Raw genomic sequence first — 20,339 nt, 5'->3', positions numbered from 1 at the left:
CTCTCCAACTTCTCTGAAGCCGATAACGAAGATATCCATTACACCATTTCAATGCTGTACCAATCAACCAATGGCACTAACGGCATCGATGGCTTCCATGACAGCAACGGCGACAACAACGTCCATGGCACCAATGGTCACCGTTCTGGTGATGACCAATCCACGAACTCAGATGATATGTCGAACTCGATCGCGATAGTCGGTATCAGCTGCAAATTCGGGGGCGCGGCATCCAATCTTGATGGCCTATGGCACACTTTAGCCAACGGCGAAAGTTGCTGGTCGCCGATTCCTAAGAGCCGCTTCGACGTCTCTAATACATACCATCCCGACCCATTACGGACTAACAGTGTAAGTACCAATCAGAACTCTTAGAATCATAGCTATAGGCTAATCGATCGTTGCTTGTAGCTCCACGTGAAAGGCGGCTTCTTTATCAAAGAAGACTTGGCTGAGTTCGATGCGCCTTTCTTCAACCTTACAGCGGAGGCGGCCAAGGCTATGGACCCCCAGCTGAGGCTACTTTTGGAAGGTGTATACCAGGCGACCGAAGATGGTAAGCTAGCCATCAATTCCTCGACATGCTGTCTGGCTGGACCTAATGCAATCACAGCGGGTATACCCACCGAGAAGCTCTCCGGCTCAAACACTTCTGTCTTCTCAGCAAGTTTCGGCAGAGACTATACAGAAATGTTGATGAAAGATGCGGACGCACTCCCTACGTCTCTGGTCACTGGAAATGGCCCAGCAATGTTCGCAAACAGAGTTTCGCATTTCTACAATCTCAGAGGACCTAGTGTAACGGTGGATACGGGGTGTTCGGGTGGTCTAGTAGCCTTGCACATGGGTGTCAACAGCATTCGAAATCAAGAATCGGATGTTTCCATCGTTGGAGCTTCGAACGCGATATTGAATCAGGACTTCTTCATCGCCATCTCGAACCTCGGGTTACTACATGAAGATGGAAAATGCTATTCTATGGATCATCGCTGGGGTGGCTACGGCAGGGGCGAGGGAATGGCGGTATTGGTCTTGAAGAAGTTCTCCGCGGCGGTGAAGGACGGCGATCACATTCACGCTGTGATACGCGAATCAGCTGTCAACCAGGACGGCAGAACCGGAACGATAACCTCTCCATCCATGGACGCACAGCGATCGTTGATTCAACAATGTTACAGCCGGGCAGGAATCGATCTCGCATCCACAGGCTACGTGGAGGCTCACCTAACAGGAACCGGAGGCGATGCGATCGAAGCCGAAGCCCTGGCGAGAACTTTTGGAAAGCCGAGAGAGGCTTGCGATCCCGTCTGGGTCGGCTCTGTCAAGAGCAACATTGGACATACCGAACCGGTCAGCGGACTAGCAGCGGTCATTAAAGCAGCTCTCATACTACGCCACAAGCAGATCCCTGCTAATGTTACGTTCGAGAAAGCCAACCCGAATATTCCGCTGCAGGATTGGAAATTACGGGTTCCGACATCACTAACCCCGTGGCCTCGAGATAAGCCATTGAGGATATCCGTCAACAATTTTGGTTACGGCGGCACGAATGCACACCTTATCCTCGACGCGCCCCCGGGTCCTGACATACCACACAAACACGCATCCTCAAATGGCAATGGCGAAAGCGTCAACGGCAATGCGGGCAATGGAGTCGACCATCATTCTCACAGATCCACTGAGGCACCATCTCTGGTCTATATATTGAGCACCAGAGATGAAGCCGGTACAGTCAAGAGAAGCAGAGACTTGGCAAAGTACATGCGAGACGCCCTACAACGTGGAGAGGCTCCATCACCTGATGATCTGGCGTACACACTGTCTGAGCGCAGATCGAGGTTGCCATGGACAACCGCCGTCAAGGCTCGCAGCCTGGAGCAGCTAGCAGAGATCCTGGAAGATCCGCGCCGGCAGGCAATCCGGGCATCGTCTTCACCAGTCCGAATAGGTTATGTCTTCAATGGCCAAGGAGCTCAATGGTACGCTATGGGTCGCGAACTCATGAGCGCATCAGAGGTGTTCAGTTCATCAATCGATCAAGCAGAAACGCACTTGCGAGCCTTTGGTGCACTTTGGTCGCTGAGAGAAGAGTTATTACGAGATGCGAGAAGTACCAAGGTTCACGAGGTCGAGCTCAGTCAACCGCTCAGTGTCATTGTTCAGCTGTGCTTGGTAGACTTGCTGCGGTCTTGGAACATAATCCCATCTGCTGTGGTCAGTCACTCGAGTGGCGAGATAGCGGCAGCATATGCAGCAGGCGTGCTTTCGTTCCAAGAAGCCGTTGGAGTCGTATATCACCGAGGGCGACTTGCCAAGAAGTACCAGAAACTTGCAGCACTCTCTGGCGGCATGATGGCTGTTGGTCTCGGTGTTCAAGAAGTACAGGAGTACCTCAGCGACATCTCATCCAAGGGTCGAGTGGTAGTTGCTTGCATCAATAGCCCGTCCAGCATTACGATCTCTGGTGACATGGATGCCTTAGAAGAAGTAGCAACTCGTTTGGAGGCAGACGATGTTTTCGCACGAAAGCTCAAGGTGCCATTGGCCTATCACTCACATCATATGGAGTTCATGGCTGAGGAATATCAAAGTTGTCTGGAAGGGGTTCTCGGACCCACACAAGAAGGCAAGCTGGATGTCACTTTCGCATCTCCGGTCACAGGTGGCATTATCACTTCGCGCTCAGCATTCTCCGCCTCACACTGGGTACGCAATTTGACCAGTCCTGTTCTGTTCTCTAGCGCATTGGAATCCATGGTCTTTGGGTCGGCCGAGGTTCACAGCGAACCGCAGACGTTGCCAGCGTCGAGTCGCCAGGTTTCCGTCTTCCTGGAAATTGGTGCGCACGATACCTTGTCTGGCCCAGTCAGACAAACACTGCGCGAGACACGGATTCCATATCTTTCTTGTCTGAAAAGGCCTCTGAACGCGGTCGACACGATGCAAGACGTTGCTTGTGCGTTGGTGGCGCGAGGCTACCCAGTTCATGTCGTGGCAGTGAACAAGCGGCGGTCAACCCTCTCATACCAACCAAAGTACGTCTCCAACCTTCCAGAGTACCCATGGAACCATCAAACCGCCTATAAGCTTGAGCCTCGGGCTTCTGAAGAGCACAGACTCAAACGCTTCAAGCCTCACGAGTTACTTGGTAGGCTCATTCCCGGTACAAACCCCATCAGTCCAACTTGGCGCAACTTTCTTCGCACAACTGACATTCCTTGGTTGGTCGATCATCAGCTGGAGTCGAGTGTGGTTCTGCCAGGCGCAGGATATGTGTCAATGGCTATTGAAGCGATGCGTCTATTCAAAGGGAACCATAGCCAAGATGCAGCTGAGTTGCAGTACCACCTGCGAGACGTAGACATTGTCAATGCTCTTATAATCCCGCACACATCAAGCTCGTCGAGTAGAGGAATAGAGATCCATTTCTCACTTCGCCCCTGCAGCGACAAGGACTTGGACAGCACAGATTGGTACGAATTTGAGTTGTGGTCGGTCAGCGCCAAACATTCCTGGATACAGCACTGCAAGGGCGGCATTTCGGCCAAAGCGACCAACAGCTCACGTCTGTTGGCAACATCCAAAATTATGTCTGGCCTTGAACCTTCCCCGTCGGAGCACACCAAGACGATAGAACCCGAGACTCTGTATCAGCGTTTGCGAGACTCAGGCTTCCAACACGGTCCAACGTTTCAGAACATCATCGGCAGTTGCGTTGCTGGTGAAAGGTCGGAAACAGAATTCTCTGTTGCTCCAGCGGCCTTTGAACGCGAACAGCAATACGTGATACACCCAACGACACTGGACTCAATTTTCCAGTGCTGCTATACGACTCTGCCTGTAGATCTTACAAAAGATGCGATGTTTATTCCTCGATCGATACGAAGGGTTACCGTACCTTCGCAGCTTGGTACACATGCAAGCCAAAGGCTGTTCGCAAACTTGAACTGTCTATCGTCAAATCCCAAGGGGTCACTTTTCGAAGGTCTCGTATACGCCGTAGGAGATGATGACTCTGTCATTGCTGGCGAACGCCAGACAGCAGCGTTCGAGATCGAGCAATTCCGCCTCCAGCGAGTCACCCAAGCGGCAACAACTGCGCAAGATGCAAAGGTATCGCACCCACTGATTCATTCAAAGAGCCGATGGGAACTGGATACCAATTACACGGTCCCAGATGGTGTTAGAGAGTCAATGAAGATCTTCTTGGCCCAGCCTGAGCTAGCATTCGCCAGGAACGTCCGCGAAGTCGCTTATCACCATATCGCTAGAGCTCTAGAGCAGCTGGGAGCAAAGGCGGACGATAAGTGGACTTGGTATCACAAGAGATTCTTCGAATGGATGGGTGCAGTCATCCAGGTAGCCGATAACGGTACTCTGATGTCTGGAAGCGACTCGTGGTACAGGAGAAGCGAGATTTCCATCCAAAGCCTTTGCCTTGAGGTGGCGTCAGCGAATGCGTCTGGAGAAATGGTTCATCGCATTGGAACCCATTTGTGTGACATCATCCAGGGTAAGTTGACACCTTTGGAGCTGATGATGGAAGACGGACTCCTCAATCGCTATTACGAAGAACTACCGCAACTATGCAACGGCTCTTACAAGCACCTCCGAAAAGTTGTTGAGCTCTACTCTGTCGTAGAGCCTGGTGCCCGAGTTATCGAGATTGGTAGCGGAACTGGCGGAGCAACGTCCGTCGTTTTGGATGCTTTCGCCGCCCGATCGGAGGAGGGGCAAGGTACTACACTACTCGGACACTATGACTTCACGGATATCTCTTCAGGATTTTTCGGTGCTGCAAAGACCAAGTTTGCGGCTTGGGAAGACAAGATGAGCTATTCCAAGCTCGACATAGAGCAAGATCCTTTAGGACAAGGTTTCGCAGCTCAGAGTTACGACCTTGTAGTGGCTTCACATGTGCTACATGCGACGACAAGCTTGAAACGTACTTTATCGCATGTCCGCAAGCTACTACGGCCGGGAGGCCAGCTTGTTCTACTTGAAGGAAACCAAGATTCACTCGATGTTCAGTTAATCTTCGGGACCGTGGAGAGATGGTGGTTGAGCGAGGAGCCTGAACGCCAAACATGCCCTTACGTCAACCTCAATGTGTGGGATGAGGCTTTGAAAGCAGCGGGCTTTACTGGTATAGAGTTTGAGATTGGAGACTGCGAAGATCCTGAGGTCCAATTCACCAGCACCATCTTGACACACGCCAAGAACCAGGACCCGTTGTATCCATCCTCGATTTCTCTCATTGTACCGTCAAATTTGGAACCGCAGGCCTGGCTAGATCAAATCGCTAGTACCGTACAACGCGTCACCGGATCGGCACCCTCAGTGAAGACTTTCGAGGAAGTTGAAGCAAACGATGACTGTCTGCTCATCGTGGCGCTCGACCATCATACACCCTTCATCGAAACCATGGACGACGAAACATTTGAGAAACTTCGGTATCTCTTGCTTCGTTCCAGAGGTATCCTCTGGTTAAGCTTTGGCGGAGCAGTTGACAACGAGGATCCACGCTTTGCTCAGATGGCTGGTCTGTTTAGGACTCTGCGACGCGAAGATTCGAGTAAGCGATACGTTCGATTGGCATGTGGGCGACCACAGCAATCGTGGCCAACAGAAACACTGCAGATGCTGGCGCACGTCTTGCAGCAGAGTTTCGACTATAGCCCATCCGGTAATGCCAACTTGGACTGGGAATATTCTGTGAAAGACCAAGGCCTGTATGTTCCTCGTCTGTATCCAGATCTTGCGCAAGATAGGGCTGCTAGTGGAGGCGACCAACCTCCTTACCTGCAAGACTTCAGCTATGCCAACAAAACACTGAGGCTTCAACGAACACGCAGCGGTGTATCCGGTATCGAATCCTGCTTTGTGGAAACACCCAGCACGGTGGAAGATTTGCCGAGCGGATTGATTGAGATCGAGCCGAAAGCTTTTGGCCTGAACATAGTAGAGGCAATTGAAGACGACGATCCGGCCGCTCATGAAGGCAGCGGTGTCGTTAGAAGGCTTGGTCCAGACACACAACATTCCGGCTTATGTGTTGGTGATCGAGTCTGCGGTATCTTTAGAGGCCCCATAAGCAATGTCGGCCACGCTCACTGGACATGCGTCGTCAAAATTCCTGACGATCTTACTTGGGAGGAAGCCGCATCCGCACCGTATGCTTATTCGACCGCTTGGTTAGCTTTGCGCAACATCGCAAGATTACAGAAGCATGAGCGAGTGCTATTACACTTTGTTACGGCAGGTGTCAATCGAGCTGCTCTTGCCTTGGCGCAGAACATCGGAGCCGAGGTCTTTGTCACTTGCGCAACAGATGAAGAGCGCAATATTCTGCTAAAAGATTACAACGTCTCCAGTAGCCATATTTTGCCTATTGAGGCCGCCTCTCTTGTAGCTGCTATCATGTCCCAGACCGATGGTCAAGGTATTGATGTGACGCTGAGCTCTGTCGGCGGGTCATTGCTGAAGGCATGCTGGGAGTGTACTGCCCCATTTGGCCGCTTCATACAACTTGGCAGGGCGGACTTAGAAAAGTCGAAGCACCTTGATATGACGCCGTTTGGCCGCGGGGTCTCCATGACAGGCCTTGATACCCTGCAATACAGCGAAAAGAGAGGCATAATATTCCACAGAGCATTAGCAGCATCCATTGAGCTGTCGCAACACGAAGGAGCGAGGCTCGCTACATCAGCCAAAGTCTTCCGGCTGGACGAGGTCGATAAAGCCTTTCAGCATATCCGAGGTGGGAGCCACTTGGGTGGTGCGGTCATTCTTCCACAGCCTGGTGATGAGGTGCATGTCATCCCCAAGACTAAACCTTCGCTTGGCCTCGACTCTCCGAACTCTACCTATCTGATTATTGGAGGTCTTGGAGGTATCGGACTTGCCGCAGCTTATTGGATGATGGAACAGGGGGCCAGGAATTTGATCATAGTCTCCCGCAATGCTGAGGCTCACCCGAAAGGGTTGGCGTTGGCTCAAGAAGGAAGTAAGTACGGTTGCAATGTCTACTTACGCAACTGTGACATTTCCGATGGAGAGTCCGTCTGTAGTCTCCTGGCGAAAGTGAAGGAAGAGCTACCTCCAATCCGCGGGGTTTTTCAAATCGCCGCAATACTCGACGACACGGTCTTTGAGCGCATGACGTTCGAACAATGGCAGAAAGCTATCGGCCCCAAAGTCACCGGCACCTGGGCCCTTCACCACAACTTGCCAGGCCTAGATTTCTTCATCACGACCTCTTCCGCCACAGGAGTTCTAGGTAACGTGTCACAGAGTAATTATACTGCTGGTGGTACGTTTCAAGATGCATTCGCGCGATACCGCACGTCACTCGGCCTGCCCGCTGTGACAATCGATCTTGGTCCCATCGATGATGTTGGGTACGTCGCACAAGGTGGAGATGCAGTGAAGATGCGCGTGGAGAAGGCCCTTGGCATGAAGTGTTTGCCCATCGCCCATGTATTGCGACTGTTTGAAGATGCAATCAGGAATCCAAACCGACGCCGCACCGAGAATAGCCAGGTCATTACCTGTATTTCTGGGTACCGCAACTTGGTGGATGATCCAGCGGTGAGGAAAGACCGCCGATTGGGAACTCTGCGATTGGGCGATGCCACCACGACAGAAGCCTCGGTCCATTCACAGTCCGAATCATCGAAGAACATCGATGGGCTGGTGTCTCAGTTGTCGACAGAATCGTTGTCCGAAAGCAGGTCGAAGGAGGTCATCGTGGACCTGCTGGTAGCCAAGGTTGCCGAGTTGTTCAATTTGGAGAAGAGTGACATCGACACTGGTGATGCTCTGACAAGCATTGGCGTTGATTCTCTGGTTGCTGTAGATTTTCGGAACTGGTTGGGTAGCGTTGTCAAGGCCAAAGTCAGCATCTTCGAAATCCTCCAGACAGCGTCGCTGGACGAATTTTCTAGTCTTGTAGCAGAGAGAAGGAAATAGGAGAATTTTTGGTTGTATATGGCTAGATAGAAGATTATGCATTCGGTTTCGTTACAAGCTTCAAGTGGAGCAACCACGCGACGCCCGGCGTTTATTTAATCCGAGCTCCGATAGTCCGATGGCTTCTGATGGAGCTCCGCGCTCCGATGCACGCCATAGGTCAGATGTGTTCAGCTGAGCCGCAGGACGGTACTCTCTGCATATGCTATCGTTTTAGCCCCAGGGGGATTCGCACATTACTTCCGAGCCTAACATAGTCCTGATTCGTGCCTTGAGGTCGTTGTTGGTTGAGACGTGTCGCTTATTCCCATGAAACTGTAGGAGCATCATCGATTCACTCACGACATACATATTCCTTGCTTCTCTTGTTCTTCCCATCCCAAACTCCAGCTTTTGATCTACACAACTTAATCTAGGACACTACAACTCGAGTTGCGATTGGAGTCATATAGAAGAAAGTACGCGCGAAAACGCCCCTCAATATAACAAGCCTCACATACATTCTCGATCCAGCTAACAGGCCAACCTATCAGCCATGTTTTGTAGGCTTCCTGCTCCTCCTCAACCTTCTTTTTCTAATGAACAGCAGCCCTGAACACAACCGCAACCCTCCACCACGTAACTCATCTCCCGCGGTCGATCTCCTTCGCCAGCGCCGTCTCCCAGCTCCACAACCACGAACTCCTCATTCGTCTCGACCCTGAATATGCTTCTCACGAAACGCTCCCCTCTGACCCCTCCACCCCAGCGGCCAAATGCTACAGAATCACCGACCACATGAATGCGCTTCCCGCAGGTCTGTGGGACACGACTGTCAAGTTTGACGCGCACATGACGGATCTGGATGATGGAGTGTTGTGGATCATCAAAGCTCCGTTGGGACTTACGCAACGGACCACTTGGAGGTGCTTGAAGACGGACACTTTGGAAGAGGCAGACAGGGCTGAGGGCGTCGAGGACAGTGAATGGAGTTTAGTGGAGGACGTGGAGATCAAGGCAAATAGGATGTTGGTTGGAACAGTCAAGGGGAAATGCGAGGAAAACTGGCCAGGAGCACATGGCAAGTTTTTGAAGCATTTGATGGCGGAGGGTGGGGAGACGAAGGCGTGATGAGGAGTCGGAGCAGCCTTGGAGAGATTAGTTTTACTTGTACAGGTACTAGAGGCGTTCTGAGCTCGCCCCGCAGTCATGCGTGACCTGTTCAGTACATAATGCCTACTACAAAGAACGTACTACAGTTTTGAGCTAGGATGCTACAAATGGAGTCGACAGGCCGAAGCCAAAGATTTACGGCACAGTTCTTCGCAAGCCTTGCCCGCCATGCCGGGAACGTGGAGAATCAGACCAACCAACACCTAATCAGGACCGATGGGCCATGTGCCGTTGGGCCTAAAGACGTGTTTTGCCTGGTGCATGGGGCGAGAAGTTCCTGGGCGGAGCCTCTGCATCTAGAAGGCGGGCAGATTGGCGGAATTGGATCCTGGTGGCGGGACGCGAACATCAGCTAGGCGTAAAGAGGATGCTGCTTCTCAACCTGGGGAGTCCCTGCATGAAGCCAACTGCTGCAGCATGGAGAACCGACCCTGGAAGCCGACTGCTGCTCTCTGCATTTGTTGTTGCGCGATGGCGGTTTGCAGTACTATATCATGGCCAGAGAAGCAAAGGCTCTTATCTGCTCACGCGATGCTGTGAGACAGGTCAAGCGACCAATGTCTCTCTTTGGAGGTGCGCTGGTGACCGCCGAGATCTCGCACGTGGCGCCGTTCCAATCGGGCCTTCTGATAGCGACGATAAGACATTGGACGACAGCAGTGGCAGTACGTGAAAGCTGCTGCACGTCGCTGCTGCTGGCATCCTTCGCGTCATCTTGTTACACGCTATAGTCAGCGCTCGGTCGACTTGCTAGCTGACGGCTCGAGATCGTTCTTGAACCGAAGGGCTGTTGATCGGCCTGCCTCGCTCGCTCGCCGCATAACACGGGCCATGCTCCCCGCCTTTCGCCTTTCTAGACTGGAACTGCCCCATTCCGCTATCCGCTCAGCTATCAAAAACCGCGCACCCAACCGCCGGGTCGACGTCAGCTTTCTTGCGTTTGTTCCTTTTTGCTGGTACGGGACTGTTCCCACCTTCTCTACCTGCCATCTTGCTCCTGCAGTCGTGACGACATCCTGGTCAGGTTCTCGACATTGACAGCACCCTCCTTCCCCGCGCCCAACCATCCATCACCGAGCACCGCGCACCGCACAGCCACGCCTCACCATGGAGCCGCTATCCATCGACTCCGTGGTCGTCAACCATGGCGAAGTGAACCCCTCGCCGGGAACTCCTCCTTCAGACGCCATCATGATCGAGCAGCCAAAGATGAAGGGCAGGCAGCGTCTGTTCATGGGCCTACAACGCATGGCGTCTTCCAATAGTCTAGCACACATGAGCAGACCTCGTTCACACAGTCTGAGAAGCGGCGGAAAGGCATCCATGTCTTGCGTCTCCCTTGCATCGCCTGGCTCGCCGTATGGAAACTCATTCGGCAGTTCCTATTCGTCGGAACTGTCGAATGGTTACTCTACGGCACCAACATCCGTAGCCAACAGCCCGCCCGGCACTCCTTTCTGGGATGAGAGGACCCGCCTACGCATGAAAACACCAGACGTTCCATCCTCAGTACCTCTCCCTTCGGCACGACGACCCTTCACCCGGGATGGCACCGAGGCCGAGAGCGACTACTTCTCGCGGCCTGTACGCAAGGTACAGAGACGAGCCAACTTCAATTTTTGGGGCGACATGCCCACCGAGATTCGCATGCAGATTCTCAGATATCTCGAACCCAAGGAAGTTGTGCGATGTTCTCGCGTCTCCAAATCGTGGCATACCATGTGCTTCGACGGTCAGCTGTGGAGCGATCTCGATACGAGCAACTTTTACCGCGACATCTCAGCCAACGCTCTGGTCAACATCATCACATCGGCGGGTCCGTTTGTCAAGGATTTGAACTTGAGAGGCTGCGTACAACTGAGGGAACACTGGGGCAAGGACGGCTTCATTGAGTCCTGCCAGAATCTGGAGAACTTTTCGCTACAGGGATGCCGGATTGACCGGACGTCTATCCACTGCTTCCTACTTCAAAACAGCCGCCTCGTTCACGTCAATCTCTCGGGTCTCGCAGGCGCAACAAATGCAGCGATGAAGATTCTGGCCGCACACTGCCCAAGAGTCGAAGTCTTGAACATCTCATGGTGTAACAACATCGACAACCGTGGGCTGAAAAAGGTTGTCGAGGGTTGTAAAAAATTGCGAGACATCAGAGCTGGTGAAGTACGAGGCTGGGATGACGTCGACCTGATGGTGGAATTGTTCAAGCGAAACACTCTGGAAAGGCTTGACCTCAAGAACTGCGACAGTCTCAATGATGAAGCGCTGGCTGCTTTGATCGAGGGCGTAGACGAAGAGGTCGACGTCCTTACCGACCGGCCAATCGTCCCACCTAGAAACCTCAAGCACCTGAACCTCACTCGTTGCCGCAGTATCACTGATACTGGCCTGAAGACGTTAGTACACAACGTCCCATGTCTAGAAGGCCTCCAAGTCTCGAAATGCGGTGGACTCACCGATGATTCGTTGATCAGCTTACTGCCTACTGTGCCAGTTCTTACGCATCTAGACGTTGAAGAGATCGACGGATTGACCAACGAAGTCCTGAAGACACTCGCTGAAGCTCCATGCGCCCCTCATCTGCGACACCTCTGCATCTCCTACTGCGAAAATCTAGGAGATACGGGCATGCTCCCCATACTGAAAGCCTGCACCCGTCTCGCATCACTTGAAATGGATAACACACGCATCTCCGACCTCGTCCTCGCAGAAGCTGCATCAGGCCTCCGCAACCGCAACCGCGCCGCTCGTGGCTTAACCAACTCAGAGCGCCCAGAGGTTGGTCTTCGCATCGAAGCATATGACTGCGCAAATGTAACATGGACCGGTGTTCGCGAAGTCCTATCTCGAAATGCAGAGATCACACGTCCTTCTTCGCGCTCTGCGAGCAAAGTCGCGACGTATCCACGTGAGATTATCAAGCTCAAGTGCTTCCATAACTGGCAACCTACAGTGGAGGAACATACCAAGCGTGTCTTGAGGGGTGATTTCGCAGCCGCCGCGCGTTTGGAACGCAAGTGGGCCGATTGGATGATGCTAAATGAGGAAGCAGGTGTTGGTGGTGCTGGAGCTAGGCGGCGGAGAAGAAGAGCGAGGGAAGCGCAGATGATGCATGCGGATGAAGAGGAAGGCGGCGCTGGTGCTACTGGCGGTGTTGGTCGTCGCCGCCGTGCTCGAAGTGGTCCAGGCGGCTGCACTGTGATGTGAATGTGTTTTTTGGTGTCTGCAGCGCCGGGGTCATATGGCGTTTTCTTCTTGGGATAGAAGTCAGCCCCAGGTTTGTGGTTTGATGCAGCGATGTTGCATATGGCTCAAATACGTTGCACAATGGTCCGATGCTCCTCCCTTTGGGTGAGTTTGAGCGTTGGAAATAGTCCTGATATTAGCATGGGTATCTGGAGTTGTGGAGCGGCTACTTTTGTGTTGTTCATAGATCTCTACATGTTGCATGTTACATACTTATGCATCCATCTTCATTCACTCTCAGTCAAGAAGTCCCATCTCATGATCTTGAGTCGAAGCATGCTGCAGCTCGCAGACCTACATCAAAATGTTTGTTTGCACGTGAGCGCGTGACTAGCTCGAGTTAGCGGCGTGTTTGCTCTGCATTACATCATCTTCGAACAATCGCTCATTCAACTTCAACATATCATTGCGATAGAGCAAGGCTTTCATTTCTGCTGGTAACAGTCTCACACCAGCCGAAAAGGAAACATGGATGATCAATGGGAAATTTCCAAGACCAACCTTGAGGCTTTTCGCATCGCGGGTCTACCACCAGACTTCTACTACATTTCAGATTTCATCAGCGCAGAAGAAGAATCGTCAATTGTGCAGAAGGTGCGTTTTCCTTTTCGCCCTTGTTTCCAATCCTTCTTTTTTTTTTCTACTCTCCGACGCATGAGACTGCAGACACGAGTTTTGCAGTTCTACTATTAACTACCCCGCCTCGTTTGTCCCCTTGCAACGGTCCGTGGGATGTACAACACACCTAAACACCTTCACTACACTACCCTTGAAAACCATCTTTATGCAACTAATATCCCTAGATACCAGCTCAGAGATGGACACACCTCACTCATCGGCGTCTCCAGGCTCTGCCCTCCACCCTCACTAAAAACAATACCTTGCTCGCCGCCCCTTTGCCCGCTTACCTCACCAACCCCATCCTATCTCGCTTTAAAGACCTAGGAATCTTTGACCACACACCGCACAGCCAGCCGAACCATGTTCTCGTCAACGAGTATAGACCCGGTGAGGGCATCATGCCACACGAAGACGGAGATGCGTATGCCCATGTCGTTGCGACGGTTAGTCTAGGTGCGGGTTTATGCTTGAATGTGCTCCCTAAACCGGAGCCTTTTTCCATTCAAGAAGGAAAGCAGGATGGGGGTAATGAGGGCCAAGGAGATGGGAAGAAGGACAGGAATGAGAGGCAGGAGATCGAGCAATCTTCACCTACTAGAAACGAGGACGACCAGCAAGAGAGAATGTTGCATCTACCTACACGTATCTTTCAGGAACCCCGCTCCTTGCTCATCACAACGGGTCGTGCATATCGGGAGCTGATGCACGGTATCTCGTCTATTGAGGTTGATAAGGAATTGAGCGAGGGAACGGTGGCGAATTGGGGATTATTGAGTCAGGAAGGGAAAGGTGCGATCGCTAGGGATGGTGGCAGTAATCTCAGAGGTACAAGAGTGAGCCTGACATATCGGGATGTAATCAAGGTTAGCACGGCAGCGAGTAGAGTGTTTGGTTTGGGGAGGCGATGATACTCGAAATATTGTCATCATGCAGTGACATTGGAATGGAAAAAGTCAAGTTCGTGTTTCAGAATACTTGCAATCGAGTCATCACGTGATCAGAATGGACATGGCCTGTTGAGGTGCAAAACATGATTGGTATACTTCGCTCAAACGGACAAACAAAGGAAATTACCTGCACCTAACCATGTACATCGCTCTTCCTCTTCTCGGTACACTATTCCAGACACCACAATCAGAAATCGCGTTTCTGCCTACACAACTCACGCCTGCTGTTCCTTAGCGGGCCTATAGTGCCCGTTCAGATCCGAATCACTCCCATCACTCCTGCTGTTATCGCTCTGCCTCCTCTCGCCCGTAAGCTTTTCGGGACTCTGCTGCTCCGCCAACTTCGCTGCCTTCTTCCTCCTCATCTCACCCCAGATCGCCGCAGCAACCCAGGTAACCCACATAACACCAGCAACAACACCGTAAGCAATCTCGCCATCAGGCGAGTTACCCGCAAGCAGCAGGCCAAGTCCACCGTTGATGATACCGAGGGTAATCGCGATGCGACCAACCCAGATATGAGCGTAGGACCAGAGAGTGCGGTGACTGTACTTCTTGAAGAGGACGTGGTGCATCCAGCCTAAGATTGGTTGGAAGAAGATGAGCGCAAAGACGACCATGCCGATGATGGCGTGGTAGCTGTCAATGTAGTGACCGCCACTGACTGGTAGAGCAAGCCAGATACCTAGACCAAACGCAGCAGTGTATGTCATGTAAGCGAAGATCTGGAACAAGGCGTGAAACCAGAGGACGCCAGGGAAGGAAGCGAGACGGATGGCGATGGATCCTGCGGGGAAGAGGATGACGAACGCGAGAGAGGCGAGGACACCGTGGGCAATGAGGTGTTTCTTCGTGTTGGGTCCGCTGGAGGAGATGGTTGTGACACCAGAGTTGGCGCCGCCGTTGTTGGCAAGCGTATCGCAGTAGGGGAGTGAGGAGTCGTCGGATTGACGTTTATCCCATGGTGCGTCCGTAGGCCAGGATGTTGGGCGCGCGGTAGGTCGGTGAGTCCACCAGTCGTCATCGTCGTAGGAGGCAGTCTTGCTGGGTTTGGCCGATGACCCTGATCCTGATCCTGATGCTGTTGCTGCGGCGCCAGAAGGGCGTTGGCGGCAGTTGGTCGGAGTTGCGCCTGATCCGCCGGTGGTACCGGAGGGGGAGGTATTGAGAAGGGGGTTTACACTTGAGCCTCCCTTAGCGGCAGCGAACTCCCAATTGAAGACGCCTTCGCTACTGTGCTGGCGGATAGATGCAGACGTAGAATCATCGTTCTTGGGACCCCCTGAGGATTGGTAGGCGTAGATGAAGTTGCCGCTGTTGGAGGTAAAGTCCATGGTGCCGCCGGACCAGCTGTTACAGTTGGAACCTGAATTACATGTCAATGGATGTTCTAATTGTATGAAGGAGTATAATACTCACATCTCACGTTGGCAGTCATGACACCATTCGAGACACCAGAGCCTTCAAGTAGCGTGACTTGCGCAGCATCATTAGGGCTAGGAGCGCTATAGCTGCTTGTCGTTCGTGGCGATAATGTCACGTTATTGCCGTCTGCTGAAGTGTATACAACAAACATGTTGGAATTGGCCATGCCACTACCCTGACCGAGCGCAACCCACTCATAGCTGCTCGGTGCAGATATCGAGAAAAAGATCTCCCCAGCATCGGAGGATGCTGCTGTTGCTTCGGGAATGTTGAGCCCAAAGGTTACACCGTCCGAGGGACTGGTATTGGCAACTTGAGCTGAGGCACGATAGGCTGGATGTGGTTAGTGCTGTAGTACAACTCGGCTATGGCAATAGGCTTACCCAAAGCCAATAGGCCTGCAGCAGACGTCTTAGTATTGTGTCTCATTTTTGAGATGGCCCTGAAGAGTGTTGAAAGGAAACTGAAGTAAGAGATGTCAAAGGGCTCGACGCTTCGAGGCTAGTAACGCCCGGCTGAAGTGGCTTGGGAGGCGTCCCTAAAGCAAGGTAGATGACAAAGCTATCGATCTGGCGTAAGGGTAGGAGAGCCAACGAACCAATGAGACAAGGTGTTTTGAACTTGAGCAAGTGATGTTCTGTCAGATGTTTCTTGGTGGATGTGGACAAAGAGGTTTATAGATGGTGGAGACCGGATCGTCCGCCTTCCAAGAGTACCATCCAAGGCCCAAGACAGATGCTGACAGAAGCATGGTCTACGTACACACACTTGGCTTAGTTTGGTGAGTAGGTATCTGTAGGCACAGTTGAACCAGCGGTATTACTGCTGATGCGTGGTTGGGCAATGCTGGCCGAATGCGGCGGCTTTGCGGAGACCCGTCACCGGCTGGGCAGACCGCAAACAACCTCAGGACATGACAACACAACTTGTGCAAGAGGTACGCGTCACAGACGCCATGAGGCACGAACAGTGAGATACCCGAGCGAGCATGGTTGCAGGCTTATCGTGATACCAGTGAGGGCTGGCGGACTTAACGGCGGCGCGGCTTGGCCTTACGCGTAGAGGTGGCTATGTGCAGGGACAAAGAAGTAACTCGCACCCGGGCGAATAGCACGTCACGTATTTTGCAAAAGTAATGTCCCGATGCTGGGGCACGCTGGCGAAGGCGAGCATGTTGGTTCGCGTGCGGGTGGTGAACGTGTGAGTTAGTAGCGAAGCCCTGGGAGGACGGACTTGGTACCCTTTGCCGTTGCGGGTCCCTGCTCATGGATGTGCCGCACGTTTCATCGTCGAAGCCGCAACTTGGTGCCTCTCAACACTCCCACTCCGCACTCCAAGACATGTCAGCAATCTGCATTCAGATCCAGACCTCGATGCTTTCGTGCTCATCGATCTGGACAGCCTTCTACAAGACCTTGGACTCAGGGCAGTCCTTGAAATTGCCTACCCCTTTCAATCATTCAAATTCCTCCTAGACTACTGCGAGATTCGGCTATTTCCACATATTACGGTCTATTGTGCCCGGTGCTATAGCTACTATTATCGAGTTGGTTCCTGCTTGGATTGCTCTGCAGTGTATCTGCAGCTGCATTTTCCGGTTTCACGTGGCGCTGCATCTGTCTCGATAGGCGCAGTGGTGGCTTGCAGCCTCAGCCCTGCCCGACCGCGTCAGCTATGACAGAAGCCTTGGAATCAAGGAAGTAAAATCAACACCATCGGCGTTTCTTGGAGAGAATCGCCGAGGTATCACGATGCCAAGCTGACTGCATCCTCTCTGCATACGTAGACGAAATATCATCGATATCTCATCGAGATGACTGGATTGCGTTTTGTTGATGCAATCAGCAGGCTTGAGGTTGAGCTGTGGCACCAAAGGTGAGCGCCCCGATCTTACACAGCAAGTGTTTCACGTTCGCGTACTTTGCTTTCTGACTGTGTTTTGTGCAATTGTGCATGATTTTGTTTTCTCGTATGATTCACGATCTCTTCGCCGTTCAGCTCGACTTGGTGATTTTCTCCAGACCGACAAAGGCCCTTTTTTCACCGGCTGGGCAGTAGTATCATTAATCACGTGCTGCCATCTTGCACTGCCTCTCCCAAGTTTCTTGGAGAAACTGACTTCTGAAACCATCTCAAACTACAATATACCATTCGGAAAAGGCCCGAGGAAAACCTGGGGTAATTACTAAGGACGAATTATCCGGTGGTAAGAATATGTAATGGTGTGCGATTCAACATGGTTGGCTGGCTGCGCCACGACTCTAGAGCCACTTCACGACAACAGACACGGACAAAACTACATAATGGGTACGGCCGTAGTGGGGTCAAGCTGCCTTTAGCCGCGATCGACGCAAACGAGGTTCAACACCATGTCCATTATCATCGTGGTCTCTGATCCTCCGCAATTTGATCCCGAGGTCGGCTTGACGGTGCTTCTCTGTACGCGAGGTCCGTATTCGACGTATTCAATCTATAGGGACTCCACCTTCTTCTTATGAACAACTATCCTTACCACGTGGATCTATGGAGAGGCGAAGGCATTACGCGGTTCGATCGAGCTGCTCTTGCTTTGGGCAGCGATACGACGATTGCAAGAGGAAGTCATCCCCAGTTGGACTTGATAACCCGATAACCACAGCCTTCCACTCTAGGACGACGGGGATTAGCTAGTGTAAGCTCTGAAGAGAGAGGAAAAGCTAGAAGACGGACTTGGGAGAATCAGAGAGTAGATATGCGACGACATGAGGAAGGTGAATAAGACATGATGTTCAAACAACGACAGGAGCAGGGTATCTCATTACCTTTGCTCAAACTACTTTAGCTCGACTGAGAAGTCTGTAATGCACATCTCGATACTCCAGAACAGCTTCAGACTTTGGTATATCCAGTTCTGTGGCAACTAAGTCACAACCGCACCAGTTTCAGATGCGTAAGGGTACCAAGCTTCGTGTTCAGGTTGCATGTGACGAACTCGTTTTCCTCAGTGTTGAGTAGCTGTAATGTTTCAGTTGCACTCTCTGGCTAAATCTGAACCTCACGGCTAAGATCGCAGTCCAGCCACGTCACAGGCTTCAACAATGCGAGAAATCGAGAGATCAGACACATGAATCATGTATGCGCGCACATCCAAGCATGTACTATTGTATGTTTGGTAGTGTTCCCATAAGCAGTGTCGAATTGTTAGGACAGTAGTATCATAAGACAGCCGCAACGATAAAAAGAAGGGATGCGGATTCGGAAAAGTGAGTGTCACGATCCTCGTCTTCTTAAACAATGTACTTGGGCAAACTCAGAGGGAAATGCGAGGTGCATGCACTTTAGTTTGGAGGACGCTGTGTATGGTGAGGAGCTCATATAGAACCTGGCAGAGCGCGGTATCTCGCTCGCACGCGTACTCATGCGTGAAACATAACTAGTGTTCCATCTCGTCAACATCATCATCGCCACCAACCTCATCATACTCAACATCGGCTGTGTCGCCCTCCTCATAGCCTCCCCCCTCGCCATCTTCGTCTTCACTGTCAGAGCCTGAACCCTCGCTCTCGCCCTCACTTCCCGGATCAAAGTCATCATCCTCTTCTTCATCGTCTTCCTGGTCCTGTAACTCCCTCTCGGCCTTCTGCAGCTCGCTCTCCTCTTCCTCACCGGCAGCCTCTTCTACTGTTGCTCCATTCTCCTTCTTGCCGCCCACCTTGTTTACGTTAAGCTTCTTTGCGCGTCTGTCCGCAGCCAGACTAGCATCTTGCAGCCCGTGTTTCTGGACGTATTCATTTATGCCGGCAAAGTCTTGCTGGTCGAGCATGCCAAACTCAATGTCGCCTGTTGGTGTGGTGAAGACAATGTTGAAGGTGTTGCGCAGGACGGCGGTGTAGGATATGCTGTTTATAGCGGCGAAGTCGAAGAATGCGAGAGGCTTCTTGAAGCCGTAGAGGATACCTACCGAGGTGAAGAACAGGTAGCCTAGAGCATGTTAGCAGAAATTCTGGGTCGTGATTTTCGTGCGCATGACGCACCTTCCTTGCTTCCCCTGTGTGCCTTGACATGATATGCCTTCTCACCCTTCCTGTGACTTTCTGGTACGGCGCTGGCGAATTCGTCGGCATCTGGGAAGACGACTTCTTTTCCTGTCCCAGCTTGTATCAGGCAATGATGAATCGCCTCAGCCATCGGTCCTGGACCTGGATCTTCGCCTTCGACTATGTTCTTGCCTGTCGCCTCCTCGAACGTCCATACTATGGGCTCTGGTGGTGAGGCCTTTAATTCGTCTGGCACGGGCGCCACTCCATCGCCGTGTAGTGGTATGACGATGAAATGGTGCTGCTTCTTGGCCTTCTCGGGTATGGGCAAACAGAAGACCTGGTCGACGTCTTTCCACGCAATGGCAAATTCGACATTGCCATTGGCGCCTATGGCTCTTATGCCGCCATCCTTCTTGTCGAGCAGTTCGAGAGTGAACTTCTTTCGCTGGGGTATGGCGACGCTGACGGCTTGGTATGTTTTGAATGCTTTCGTCGCAGTACTTGTGAGACTACCTCCTGACGCTGATGCGCCGTTCTGCGGGGGGTTGCTCTCTTCGATCTTGCGTTTCTTTGTTGCTGGCTCGGCAGCAGGTTGCGAAGTTTGATTAAGAATGTAAGTCGAAATGTCGCGGAAAAGAGTACTTTGCGCGGGGTTCTGGTCTGGGAGGAAATTAGTAATAGTTGGGAGTCGAATAGAGACCACATACCTATCGCGGCGTGCACGCGCTTCCGCAGCTCATGGTTGCTAGCGAAGGCGACATCAATTTCCTGTGGATGCGGTGCGAGAGTCGGAGCAGCTGGCGCGGGTACAGGCGCAGGTGCAGGCGGAGTTTGCACGGGTACTATGGGTGCCGATGGCTTGTTGTTGAGCGCTGTAAAGGCCATGGCGTGTGGTTAAGGGGATTGCGTGTTGTTGGCCGACATGCCTTGCCAAACGCGTCAAATCGCGACTCCTCGACAG

The 20,339-nt window shown here is 52.2% G+C and overlaps 4 protein-coding genes across 4 annotated transcripts; 2 read left to right on the top strand and 2 right to left on the bottom strand.

The window, feature by feature from the left end:
• Positions 1–51: 51 nt before the first annotated feature.
• Positions 52–9,081, top strand: GT037_009423 (polyketide synthase; the record flags this gene model as incomplete). Its single annotated transcript, XM_038934470.1, has 5 exons — positions 52–351; positions 412–556; positions 614–7,950; positions 7,998–8,130; positions 8,561–9,081. 5 exons carry the CDS (start codon positions 52–54, stop codon positions 9,079–9,081), a joined length of 8,436 nt encoding a protein of 2,811 aa, XP_038782745.1.
• A 1,149-nt stretch (positions 9,082–10,230) lies between these two features.
• GT037_009422 (uncharacterized protein) lies at positions 10,231–13,895 on the top strand (the record flags this gene model as incomplete). The annotated part of the gene is made up of 3 exons (XM_038934469.1): positions 10,231–12,323; positions 12,822–12,960; positions 13,170–13,895. 3 exons carry the CDS (start codon positions 10,231–10,233, stop codon positions 13,893–13,895), a joined length of 2,958 nt encoding a protein of 985 aa, XP_038782744.1.
• Positions 13,896–14,149: 254 nt separating this feature from the next.
• GT037_009421 (uncharacterized protein) lies at positions 14,150–15,788 on the bottom strand (the record flags this gene model as incomplete). Its single annotated transcript, XM_038934468.1, has 3 exons — positions 14,150–15,300; positions 15,354–15,692; positions 15,743–15,788. 3 exons carry the CDS (start codon positions 15,786–15,788, stop codon positions 14,150–14,152), a joined length of 1,536 nt encoding a protein of 511 aa, XP_038782743.1.
• Positions 15,789–18,771: 2,983 nt separating this feature from the next.
• GT037_009420 (uncharacterized protein) lies at positions 18,772–20,263 on the bottom strand (the record flags this gene model as incomplete). The annotated part of the gene is made up of 3 exons (XM_038934467.1): positions 18,772–19,319; positions 19,373–20,038; positions 20,086–20,263. The coding sequence occupies 3 exons, from the start codon at positions 20,261–20,263 to the stop codon at positions 18,772–18,774; spliced, it is 1,392 nt and encodes a 463-aa protein (XP_038782742.1).
• Positions 20,264–20,339: the final 76 nt, after the last annotated feature.

The sequence above is a fragment of the Alternaria burnsii genome (genome assembly GCF_013036055.1).
Source record: "Alternaria burnsii strain CBS107.38 chromosome Unknown 728, whole genome shotgun sequence".
Classification (NCBI taxonomy): domain Eukaryota; kingdom Fungi; phylum Ascomycota; class Dothideomycetes; order Pleosporales; family Pleosporaceae; genus Alternaria; species Alternaria burnsii.
The sequence above is the reverse complement of the archived record's forward strand: the minus strand, read 5'-3'. Positions and strand labels throughout refer to the sequence as shown.